At 41.2% G+C, this 13461-nt stretch overlaps 1 protein-coding gene across 2 annotated transcripts in view; it reads right to left on the reverse strand.

The window, feature by feature from the left end:
* Positions 1 to 739: 739 nt before the first annotated feature.
* The window catches only part of fez1 (fasciculation and elongation protein zeta 1 (zygin I)), a 49814-nt gene continuing 37092 nt past the window's right edge, over positions 740 to 13461 (reverse strand). For both annotated transcript variants that reach the window (XM_039764150.1, XM_039764149.1), the window contains 5 exons: positions 12838 to 13112; positions 11161 to 11241; positions 10463 to 10538; positions 6254 to 6319; positions 740 to 908 (listed from right to left, as the gene is read on the reverse strand). In XM_039764150.1, the coding sequence (XP_039620084.1) occupies positions 892 to 908; positions 6254 to 6319; positions 10463 to 10538; positions 11161 to 11241; positions 12838 to 13112 (515 nt within the window). In that variant the 3' untranslated portion in view covers positions 740 to 891. The remainder of the gene's footprint in view (positions 909 to 6253; positions 6320 to 10462; positions 10539 to 11160; positions 11242 to 12837; positions 13113 to 13461) is intronic.

Here is a 13461-nt window from a genome sequence, read left to right on the forward strand (position 1 = left end):
AAAGATTTTATTAGTAGGGTTTGAGACTTTCAATTCAGAACTTTTTCTTTGTCGATTTGTTTCCTACTTAATACGGTTTTGGGGTCCTAAATCTACACCTTCTAGTCCTAGTTTTAGCCTCACAGTACACGTCTTTTAAGGCCTCTCCTCTTCCTCCTTCTATAGAACAGATTGCTGAGAGCCCCAAGATCTATGATGCCAATTCTGGCTTCCGGTCACCTTAGCTTGCCCCTTCCTGCCTCCTATTTGATTACCACTGCCATCTTATTTCAGTCTAGTCTTGGACTCACATCTAGGAAGATGTCAACGTGTTTGCTGTTAATCGTTTTGTTATTTTAACAATTACAGGGGGTAACCATCTGGTATCCCAACTCTTTATGATCTCTTTTAGTTAGAGAAGTCAACTGTTGCTGTTTGGGATGTGGAAGGAACACCAGAATTCCTAGAAAAAAAATTCATACAAACATTAGAAGAACCAGCAAACTTCACATGGAAGACAACTGGGTGTGGGGTTTGAACCCCAAATATTGGATATATGAAGCAGCAGAGCTAACTACTACACCACCATGACCCTCATAATCCAGTTATTACTTTATTGTGACAATCTGGTGATCTGCCTTGTCACTCCATGTAACCCACACTCATCATCAAGTATTCTCTTAACACTGTAGTCACAGTGTACAGATGTCACCTTCCTCTGAATGCAGTCCAGGGTTCAGTTACAAAGACGGGACAAGGCTGCTATCAGCAAAGATTTTATTGGAGATCTCGATGATGTACATACAATGATAGGCTGTTTGTTAAATAGAAGTGAACATGCAGTTATGACTGAAAGTTGAGGGATCTCACTTCAGGCAGGCCGCAGTCTTCAGAAAGATGGCTTCCAGCCATTTAGGTAGGGCAGAGAACTAGAGAAAAAGAAGATACAGCAAGTAATAATGACCAATGAAATAAATCAAAATTTAAAAAGCCACCAGTGTGAAGAATTTGACAGTCACAATGACCCCTAACTAAGGTGGGTAACAGAAACTGTATGGCCCATCCCTCTGATCTTCCCTTTCCTTAGTCCCAAATAACAAATTACAGAATACTTTCATTAAACAAAGAAAATAGAACTCTCTTTGTTATTACATGACATTTTTATTTTCACACTAGACGCATTAGACTAAATTTAAAAAAGTCTGCTATCTCTTGCCCTACGTGTACCTTCTTTGCCTTTCTTCAGTATGCATGTGTGACTGAACCTCTCTTGACCGGAGCTCTCTAGCACATTCCCATAAAGCCTTCTCCCCAGACACTTGTTGTAATTTTTGGGGCGCCTTTTTCACCTCCTGTCCACTTTTATACTTTCATGTTAAATAGAAGTCGTTAAAGGCGACTCTCTCAGTGTGCCTCTGATGCCTGTTTCTCCTAATAATGTGTCTCACAGTCACACTTCCTCTTAGGATTGCATCACCAAAGCCAAGCTGACCAATCAGATTGCTCAAAGGGATTGGGCACACACACACACACACACACAGACACAGACCTTAGTGCTTATTTATATATTCGACGAGGAAGGATAGCAAAATGACCTGCTGCTCCTACTTCTTAATTGGTGAGCAGTTACTGCTGCTAATATCACTGTCTTTTATTAGATAGATAGATAGATAGATAGATAGATAGATAGATAGATAGATAGATAGATACTTTATTAATCCCAAGGGGAAATTCACATAATAAAGTATCTATCTATCTATCTATCTATCTATCTATCTATCTATCTATCTATCTATCTATCTAATAAAAGACAGTGATATGATATAATATTGTCGGGTGTTTGGGTCACATTACATAACTTTTCCAGCGGTTTTTAGTTGCAGACTTTATTTACATAATCGTATCAAGTTTGGGGCAGTAGCGATGTGCTCTGGTGGCCTCAGTCATGTACACTGACATCCACAGTGACTCAGTCTGGTCTGGTCTGCACTTGTCCCTGGCACGATGTTTGATTTTGATCTAAGTTGTAAGGTGGGCTCTGTGTGTGTGTGTGTGTGTATGTGTGTGAGGGCTGACAATCAATGAGCGCTCATCAAGAAGTGCAGGGTACACAAAACAGCCTTAAGTAAGAAAGAAAGCGGGGATTTTGAGACAATAGAGACACATCTGTATGATATCTTGTGTTTGCTGTAAACGACAGAATCACACCCGAAAATCCTTCATACAGCACCAGGCAATGGGATAGTTTCTGGCAAAATGCAGTGAGCCTGCAATACTTTGAAAATGTGGAAAGAGTGATGAAATCTCATGACAGAGTTGTGTAATTAGTCCCCCCCTGCAGTTTCTAATGGTGTAATCTGGCATCCTCAAGGGGATGATCAGCAACTGCACTCATTAAATTTGACGTCCCCTCCGACCAGAAGTCGTGTATTGTGCCACCAGCTTTATTTTTAAAGGACTTGTTTTTTAAGAGCCCACTGTTGTTTCTTTTTTCTTACCCAGCGGCCAAATAATAATGAGGTTCACAGTGAGCCAACATGCTAACTCAAGGGTCTCAAATAAGGTTCCTGGATGGCAACCAAGTTCTTAATTAAAAGGCAGTTCTTGTTGCTAGCAATACACGATTATTGAATTCTACAACTTCTTAGAGCTCTGACTCTTCCACAAGAGACATTTCCACAATTTTTGTCTTTCTGTGGGCACCATCCAAATGCTTTGTGGTGCAGAGCTGCTCCGTGTTTCTCAGAACTTCATATTTTTCTTTTCCAGTATTTATTGAAACTGATCTTGTATGATGCCCACACATGCAAATGCGATCAAGTTAGCTTGTCATCTGTTGGCATGATTTGTGTCTTATTATTGTTTGGCTGTTGGTTAAAGAATAAAGGAAACACTTAAGGTGGGGGTCTCCAACCTTTTTTCCCCTGAGAGCTACTTTTACAAAATGAAAATGGTCGAGAGCTCCTCATGTTTTCTAATGTTTATTCTCATAGCTTATTTCAACCCAAACTGAATAAGCTTTTTTTTCTGAACATTCACAAAATGTTGGTGTCCACAACTCACATTTTGCATTAAAACATCGCAAAAAATGTTTAGTTCACCTGCAAGTGCATTTTGTATGTCTGTATGCATTTTCTAGCATATCTCACGCTATTGAATTAAAACATGAATGCTGTCAAAACAAAACAGTGCAATTCCAAATCCACAGATATGACTTATTCATTTGTCATTTTGTTCCATGTCACTGTGTCACTTTATTCACATGTCCAGTTGCATGTGTGATGTATCTTTTAGTTAGTCAGATGACTGGCACTGCATGGAGTCAACAAGAGAGGCAGGTGTCTGGTAGAGTGTGGCCACTTAGGTTCACTCTGATGGAGTCATATAAATGTTCGTCTGTCAGTCTTGTTCTGAACTTTCATTTCATGACATTCATGTCAGACTCACAGAGGTATGGAGACCCAAACAAAGCAGACATTTTCAGAGCTGCTTGGTGAAGATTCTTATAGTTATCTGGCTCTAATAAGCTCCAGAAATGCTGAGAATGCTGTTGAGACTTTAACTGCACATTATTTTGAAGGTTTATTAATACAGTGGAACCTCGGGTCACGAACGTCTCGGAACACGTACAAATCGGGTTACGACCAAAAAGTTCACCTAACTTTTGCATCTGTTCACGACAGACGACAGGTGGCGAACAAGCCAGTTTCCCTTCCGGTTCATACGCTCCGGTGATTTCCACAAGTGTTCAGTCTCTCCCTGTACAGTCCATTGTTCTCAGTCAGACGTGCATCGCGCAGAGGGACTTTACCTCAAAACTGTAATCTCCTCTCCACCCAGTTCCTCCTCACTTCCTTCATGCCAGAACTCGACTCATGCAAGGTTACTTTTCTTGGTTGTTTATGGTTAGTTTTTGTATAAATTACAGATTTTTCAAATGTTCATTTTTTTCCCTGTGCTTAAAACTCATTAAAAAAGTGTTTACAGCAAGCAGGTCATAAGGCTATAGTGTCAAGTCTTGCAATGTTAGTTTTCTCTGTTGTTCAAGGTTTTCTCAGTGTTATTCAATGTTTTTACATTTAGTTTACTATTACACTGTGCATTCTATGGTATAGTTAACTATTTTTGTGCTTAAAAATCTTTAAAAAAAATATATTTACATATAGCTTGTACAGTCCAGAATGGATTAATTCGTATTTACATACAATCCTATGGGAGAAATTACTTCAGGTCACGACCAAATCGGTTTTGTGACCAGAGCTTTGGAATGAATTATGGTCGTGACCCGAGGTTCCACTGTATATAAAATATAAAATCCAATGTCTCTCTGTCTGTCTGTATGTCTGTCCGCTTTTCACGAGAGAACTATTTAATTTAGATTTAGATCAGGTTTTTTTTCTATAATTTGCTTGAATGTTCCGGTTAATTTTGCGACTTTTCTCATTTCGCTGTGTATCACAGTTCGCTTACAGTACCGATTTATTTGCACGAATCCGAGAAACACGCAGCGGGCCGAAGGGGAGGGGCCTTCCTCACTTACTTGCCAGCTTCGGTGCGTCGTCCTTAACTCCGCTTAGCTAGAAAATGAGAGAACAATTGAATTCAACTTTGTGATATTTAAAATAAAGTGTTACTTATAGGTCTTGATGAGTCTGAGTCCGGATATTCTCTTAAGTGTAGGCCACCTTGAAAAGATAGATTGCAATTAAGATTGTGGATCGTGATATGATTTTTTGGAAAGATCGCCCACCCCTAATTTGACTAATCAAATTTTCAAATTTATGTAGGATTCATGAACCCTTAGGTGAGCTACTTGGAAAGGGGTTGTGAGCGAAGTGTTGGAGACCTCTGACTTAAGGGTTCTGCATCATGAAAAGCAAGTCATTTAAAATTAAGGAAAATGAAATGCGCTTCATTAGCAGCAGGAATTGGCGAATAACTAAGAAAGTGGCTTGAATGAAAACCTGAAGCCAATATGACCCACCATCATCTGAGTTTGATGCTCCGATGTGCTGCTTTACTGAGCACTTCAAATGAAGAGATGTTTCATTTGAACACTGTAGATTATAAAAAAAAAACATGTAGAGTAAATTATACTCAGGAAAGATGAGAAGGAACTGTGCTAAGGACTGCACAGAATGCATGTGTTCTCTGAAACTTACTTTGTTCTTTTGCTATTGTTTCACTTTATTGCTTTGTGTTTCTAACTTCTAGTATTTCGTGATAATCGTCTGTACTGTGTCTTTAAAGGACAAGTTTAAAATGGTTGTTTAAAAGGAGGAAGCAGCTTTCTGAGAGCGATTAAAAGGCAATCCAAGGTAAACAAATCCCAAATCACAATCCAAACAGCAGAAAAAATTCCAATACAGACTCTCCTGAAGGAGACAGTAGGAAATTTAAATGGAGTGACCAGAAAGATTACATGGTCAAAAAACAAAGTGTCAGGGATGCCAGGGGCCATGACCTGGCCGGGACGACATGAAGGACCGGATGTGGGTCTGCACCCACCCTGGATCACGTGGGGGTTGCCTTCCGGGTTGCTTTGGGGGCCACTGGTACAGGGCATGGAAGCCCTACCCTGTAGGGGCCCGTGGTCACCGCCAGGAGGCGCCCCAATGCCTTGGGGACCTGTTACCCCAGCACTTCCACCACACCAGGAAGTGCTGGGGGGAAGATTTATGACGGCGCCCGGAGAGCAGCCGGGAGGACAGCTGGCACTTCCGCCACGCTGGGGCGTGGCCAGAGGAGGAATGCCGGGAACATCTGGTGCTCATCTGGGAACCATATAAAAGGGGCCGTCTCCATTCATTCGAGGCTAGAGTCGGGTGGAAGAAGGACGAGGCAGAAGAGAGTGGAGGCGGACCGAAGAAAGGCATTCGTGGCCAGGACTGAGTGTTTTGGGGTAATTGTGCACGTGACTGAGGTCTGAGTGACCATTGGCTGGGGTCTTAGTGACCATTATTGTAAAATATATATTGTAAGTAAACGTGTGGTGTTTTAAACAACATGTCCGCCTGTCTGTGTCCACGTCAACTTCCACAAAAGCTAAGGTCAAGAGCGGAAGTCAAGAATCAATTGAAAAAACCTGTAACGTAAAAACAAAACTTAAAAGTCTTATCTGAAGCAGGGATCTAATATCAAAATAACAACGAGAGATTCGCTGTCAGTAAGTTTATCCAAACTTGGATATTTTACAGCTGAGTAAAGTGACTTTTATACCATCATGCTAAATGACATCATCAATACATATACAGGTGCATGATGGAAGCGTTACCTTTCAGAATGTAGTCTGTCAGCAAAGTTGGGACCTTCTCACTGTCTTCTTTCATTGCATAAAGAACTGCGTTAAAGAAAGAAAAACATCAAAAATCACAGAAGAGAATTCAATTATAGGAAGGACAGAGTTTAGTGTGGCGGAAGGCCTCGAGCTGCCTGCTTGACTTGGAGGTCTACTGGGATCCAGTGCCTAACAATATGGGCAAGAAGTGCAAGAGAAGGTACCTCTGCTTCTGCACCACATGGATGTTAGCTCATTAAAGAGGTGGCCATAGTGACCCTCCACTTACATTTCATTTCTGCCTTCTTTTGTGAAGTGTGCTGGAAGCTCAGAAGAATGCACTAGAAAGGTGAACAAGAGTTCCAGAGGCCTTCAGCACTTATCCTGCTAATTTATTAGCAGGGCAACAGAAGTGTAACAGGAGAAATACCTCTCTGGTGGCACACTGGATGCCTCAGGATGGTAACATATCTGTCCCCTTTCTGTTAACCAGGAAAAAAGAACTCCTTCTGGGATAAAATGGGAAACTGAAAGGCATTTATTTTATATTTGTACTGATAATTCTAAAAGAAAAAAGCTGCCAGTTCAAAATTATACAACATGGCTGGTATTGAAGATATTTGGAGTGGCTTGTAAGACATGTTCTGGTGGTGCAATTCACTTTTAATAAGTAATTACAAATATAAAGCACAAAACAATTGATCACATCCATCCATCATCCAACCCGCTATATCCAAACACGGGGTCATGGGGGTCTGCTGGAGCCAATTCCAGCCAGCACAGGGCACAAGGCAGGAAACAAACCCCGGCAGGGGACCAGCCCACCACAGGGCACACACACCAAGCACATACTAGGGACAATTTAGGATTGCCAATGCACCTAACCTGCATATCTTTGGACTGTGGGAGGAAACCCACGCACACACGGGGAGAACATGCAAAGTCCACACAGGGAGGACCCAGGAAGTGAACCCGGGTCTCCTAACTGTGAGGCAGTAGCACTACCACTGCGCCACTATGCCACCCTGATCACATACATATTCAATCCCTTTAATATGACACCCTTAAATCATCACTGGTGTGGCCAACTGGCCTTAGAAGTCACAGAATTAGCTCCATGGAGGTCACCTGTCTACGGTTTGACTTCATTGTTGTCTAAATGATCTTGAATGTGGAAGAACCAGTGTGTGGGGAGCTAATATGTTGGACTAACTTGTACCATGAAGATGCAAGAACTCTTTAAGCAACTCCAGGAAAAGCACAAATCAGGGGATGGAGTCAAGAAACCATCCAAGTCAATAAATTTTCCGTTAAATCAATCATGAAGGATTGGAACAAGTATTGCATGGCCAGGAATCTGCCTAAAGCTGGCCATCTACAAAAACTGAGTGATCATATAAGAAAGAGAATGCTGATGGAGGCCATCAAGAGACCTATGAGATCTCTGACGGAGTTAAATCTACAGTGGCTCAGACTGGAGAGACTGTGCATACAACTGAGACTGGGTGGCATTACCAGCTTAAAGGGAGGGAGGCGTAAGACTAAAAGCCATGTCTGAACACTGTACATTATCCGAAAAGCACACCATCTCCACCGTGGAGCAAGGTAAAGTAGCAGCATCATGCTGTGAAGATACTTCTCTGCAACCATCCCTTGAGGGTTGTGAGGGTAAAATGAATGCAGCAAAATACAGAGAAATCCTGCAGGACTACCTGATGCAGTCTGCAAGAAACCTGCATCTTGGGAGAGGATCTGTTTTCAATCAAGGCAAAAATCCCAAGTATAAAGCCAAAAATACACAGGAATGGCTTTAAAACAACAATGAGAATGTCCTGGGGTCCAGATTAAAATCCAACTGAGAATTTGTGGTGGGACGTGAAAAAGCCATTCACTCAAAGTCTCCATGCAACTTAAAAGAGCTTCAGCAGTTTTGCAAAGAAGAAGCTGAAAAATGGCAGTGTGCAGATGTGCAAAGCTGAAAGAGAGAGACCTGTGCAAACAGATTAAAGGCAGTCAAGACTGCCAAAGGTTCGTCTACTAAATACTGACTTGAGGGAGTGAATCGATTATTTTGTGTCTGATATTTGCAATTACTTTAGAGCACTTTGCAGAGATTTGTTTGTCAGACATGTGCGTTTCAGGGACAGCTGAAGGGCTCTGATAATGGTAATTCTCCTCCAGACCAGGGGTTGGAGCTGTTGTTTAATGCCTTTACTTCTCGTTCCTCTGCAGGATGGAAGATTGACACCTGTTCTACTACTGATGTCATTTCCATCATATGCCTTCCTGGACCCGCCTCTTCCTGCCTGGTTTGCATATAAGCACCTCCTACTCCACTTCACCGCAGTCTCATCTTGGACTCCAGTCGGAACAGACTTAACAATCATATTTTGTTGTTTAGGATTTTGCTTCTCTGAATATACGGGGATCATGCAAGTGCCCCAACCCTTTTTGACTTGTTTTGTATTATTCTTACATATTAAAGAGTCTTTCTGTTGTTCAAAGTCATAAAAGCCAAATCAAATATACTGTGATTCAATGTTGTAAAACAAGAAAATTTGAAAACCACTGTAAAGGACAGCTGGGTCCCATGCCCGGCAGGGACGCCCCTGCTGCTTATGTTCCGGGGGAGCCGCCAAAGGCAGTCCAATACCTCCCCTGGGACGCTTGGTGGCAGCCTCCCTGGCCGACGGTGATTCCCCAACCACCCACAGGGCTTCATGGGAGATGGAGTCCTCCACAGCTTGGTTGGGGCCCGGGGTGGCCACTAGGGGGGGCTGTCTGCTTCCAACAGCCCAGCTGGACAAGTCTTCAGCCCCACCCAGAAGTTCAATCAGGACCAGGTGGTCAATCACCTGGAATGCTTCCGGGTGGGCTATAAAAGGGCCCAGCCACCACCACTCGAGGAGCCAGAGTTGGGAGGAAGGAGACGAAGCTAGAGGAGCAGTGGTGGTAAAAGGAAGGAAGAGAATTGTTGTGTTTATGCTTGTGCTTTGGGACTGTGTTTGAGCTGTGTGGCAAGGGGAAGACGTGTCCCACGGCTGAAGAAAAATAAAGTCTTTGTGCTTTTTATACGTGCCTCCATGTCCATCTGTGTCAGGTCAGGCGCCTTTGTTACACCTCCAAGGGGACTGAAGATTTTTATAAGCACTGTATATATCTCCTTGAACTTTTGTGTTAGAAAAAAACAGAACCTTAAAGTACATAACATGAAAATGAAAGCACATTTTTAAAGACAAGTTTAATGATAAAAAAAAGGTATGAAATATCTCTAATTATATTCTGCTCCTTTGTTATGACACCCTAAACAGGTTATGGAACTTACAGCCATATTTGTAAGAAGTGAAATAATGAGATGAACGAAGTCCACTTGAAGGTGTTCCATGTGAATCTGACTTAAATGCACCCCCACAGTCAATTAGCATGATGCTCACCACACACTGCTTTTCATTGTTGTAAAAAATACAATGCCTAATCCTAGTTTGGAGCAGACTTTATGAGAAGGACTGGTTACTGTCCACACCATGTAGTGATGGAGAAGACAAATATGATGTCTGGTTGCCTAGTCCAGTTTATTAAATGTAAATCACAGGAGGTTATTCTTATACTTTGCAGTGCAGCAGTGAGGCCTCATCTCAAGTGCCGTTTTGGTCTCCATATTATGAGAAAGAAAGTCCAAAGAAGAGCAACTGGGTCGATTCAGGGCCTGAGAGACACAAACTATGAGGAGAGAAGGAAAGAACTGAACCTTTTTCAGTTTAAGCAAATAGAGGGTTATAGAAGACCCAATTGAAGTGTTCCAAATTATGAAGAGAACTGGTACAGCGGATCCCAACTGTTATTTTAAAATCAGTTCTTTAGGATCACAGATAGAAGCTGTTTAAGAGTACACTTAGAACCGTAGATATGCTGAGTAAAGGACAAAGGTGTGTGTAGTGTTTTGAAGAATATAAAAACTTCACTAGATGATTTTTGGAAAGGTGGTTGTATAGGAACTGGCTAGCTACCTTGGGCAGAATGGCCCATTCTCATCACAATTGTTTGAATTTTTCAGATTGCTAAAGTCCACCAATTGCTCTGTTTATTCCAATAATCCCCATTCTCAGTCTTTTTCCCTCAGACCCTGCTTACAATCAAACACAAAATATTAAGAAGTGGCCATATTTACTGGAAAGATGTGAGGGTCATTAGAAGACATGAACTTACTTTTGGTGAGCATCTGAAGGTCTTCTACTGAAGGTGGAGTTGCTTTCTTCTCAAAGGGAATTACTGTATTTAGATACTAAAATAAAGAACACCAGAAGAGAAATATATATAAGAGATACATCATCATTAATGGTCCATGGTATATGGTTTGCGTTAGGAGAACTGGAGTACCTTATGTTGAGTAACAGTGTTGTACATTTGTAACGTCACATTTAAAGCACAGAATTGCAGTTTTAATCAGCTGAACATCCTTACATACTGTAGATTTAACATGAAATAGTAACATATGAGTAACATTCTTTTCCCCCTCACTCTATCTTGTAATAAATGTTCTTGAATGTTCTTAGCTAAGTAAAAACAATGACATGTGGACCAGTGTAGCACTCAAAAATTCCTAAATCAGGGGTTTCCAACCTTTTGCTTGGTGTTTAACCCGTTACAAGATTTCGAAAGTACATTTTTTTGTGATCGCTGTAAATTCAATTTTATGCTAATTGTTGTGTTCAATTAGTTATCATGCACATTTCTTACTAGAAATGTAAACTAAAATTTCTTTGGCATGACTTTCATTTGACTTTATGTTTAATTTAAGTGTATAAAGTCTTGAATAAGAAACTCAAATGTCACATTGAAATGTTAGCTCAGATGTAGAGTAACACCAATTGGAAAAATAAAGCAACATGTACTCAAAGGCTCACCTGTTTATCAGTCCCTGAGTTTCCGAAGGTCTGTCTGATGCCCGTCTGTAATATGGTAGAGATGCCCTCCATGCTGAAGCGCTGCAGGGATAGGCACAACAATAGCAATTCAACTAATGCTGGATTACATTTTCCTTTCACATCACACAGATTACAAGCTCACAAGCTCCTGGAACTCTCTTTACATGCAATATTGCTCTGCCCTAGTTACTAAAATACACTGTCCACAGAGTCAGGAAATGTTCAAAGGCATAAAGAAGTGCTGGAGAACGTGACCTTTGTGACATACCTGAAGAACATGGTTCAAAGAACCCAAAGGAAAGTGAACCTGGAGGACATCAACAATTGTTTAATACCAAGTAGTAAGCAAGGTTTGAAGAACTTGATGATGACACCATAGGAAAGCAAAATGCAGAAATATTCTCTTTGTGGTTCCAGTGAGAAGATGAACCTTCTCCAAATCTGAATGGAGGCTACTAAGAGGGGAATCTTCTGTACATGTGTGCATTTTCCTAATTTTATCATGCCAAAGCTGAAGGTGAACCTCAAAGACATGATTTACTGCTTAGATGGAAATAGAATGTGGTGGACATCCACCTTAGTGGAGGGCATCAGAAAATTGTACATGATACTGTATGTATTGACTTTGTAATGCCAAAGGTAAGATTAACCACGTGTACATGATGTGACTGTTAAATAACAGAGGAAAGATGACCCACTTAGATAGCACCATACTATAGTGACCAAAAAGAGACACGATGAAGATCACTTGAGAGCATGATACCAGAGAGAAGCTGAACGTTTTGGACATGATGTGTCTGGTTAAAACCAGAGGGAACCTGGACATAAAGGCCATGACTTTACTATGTGACAACATCAGGAGAATCAAAATGGTGGACAATATAAAGAAAACAACCATATCATACAAAAGTAAAATATAGAAAATATGATCTTTGTGACGTAAGAAGGAAATGCTTAAGTGGACACCAGAAGGGAATACAGATGAAAGAAATGTCCATAATGAATGAAAGAAACTGGGCATGAAAGAAGCAACTGCTAAAGACAATCTGAACACAAATGAAGCCAAAGAAGCAGAATTGCTCTGATCTATGGGTGTGCTACCAGTAAAACGATGAGTTCATTAAGAAGAAAATGCCCTGATGGTCTGATAAAAGACATGTGGTGACCAGAGAGACTTACACATGAATAACATAAATGTCAGATTGTAGAAAAGCAAAATATGAAAGATATCATTAACTATGTTGGGGAAAGATGACCCTGGCTCCAATAACTTGTCTACGGTCAACAGAAGAGTGTCTGTTCATGAAGAAGGTGCCATGATGCTTTGATAAGACACATACTGTGAATGTTGATACTGATGGAGCTAAAAATGAATGACATGACTGGAACCATAGAGAAGGAGAATATGAAAGGTATGATTAACAATGTTAGGAGAAGATTAAACTTATTAGCATCACCTGACTGTGGACCACCAAAAGGTACATGAAATGGATGACCAGATAGCTTTGAATCCAGTATGCAATTAAAGCTGCTGGATACATCAAAGGAGGGTGAATCTACAGGGCATCACTTAACTCAGTGACACCATGGGGAAGCTGACATGGCAAACATTACTGACCATTTAACAGAAGTCAATGATGTAACACGTCTGCTGACCTTGATAGGCATGGTGCTGCCCTTCTCGGAGCGAGTCACACTCTGCAGACTCAAGCCTTTCTCCTTGCGCCGTCGCTTAGTGAGCTCACGCTGCTCCTTCTGCCGGTTCTGCACCTCGATGAGGGCTGTGATGAAGGTGTTTTTGACCTCCTTCTCAAACTCCAGCTCATCTCTCCGCGCCAGCTGCTTCACAAGCTCTTCTGAAAATTCCCGGATGGCCTCCTGCACACGGTTCAGTAACTTCTCCAAAGCTGAGTTGGGCATGAGCTGAAGACCTGATACAGAAATGGACAGAAGTTAGCTACTAAGGTGTAAGTAACATTTAGGTAGGTCTTAACTTGACTTAACCTCAGTAAGAAGATAATTGCTTTAATGTCTTCAAGCCAGAACTCACTTTTTAGTAAACAGGGAGTTATATTTCTGTACAATAACAAAAAATGTTATATATAAAATATAAGATCTAAATGTGCACTGTAATTGGGCCTGACAGGATCTCTAATGTCCACCACTGATGCACATAGTGTTTAATTTCAGAAAAATATTATTTCAGCTCCCCATTTAGAGAACAAGGCTGCTAAAGGAAAATCACTAAGTGCTGCAGCTCCATATTTGACTCAATTACAA

This window comes from Polypterus senegalus, chromosome 9, assembly GCF_016835505.1.
Source record: "Polypterus senegalus isolate Bchr_013 chromosome 9, ASM1683550v1, whole genome shotgun sequence".
Lineage (NCBI taxonomy): Eukaryota > Metazoa > Chordata > Cladistia > Polypteriformes > Polypteridae > Polypterus > Polypterus senegalus.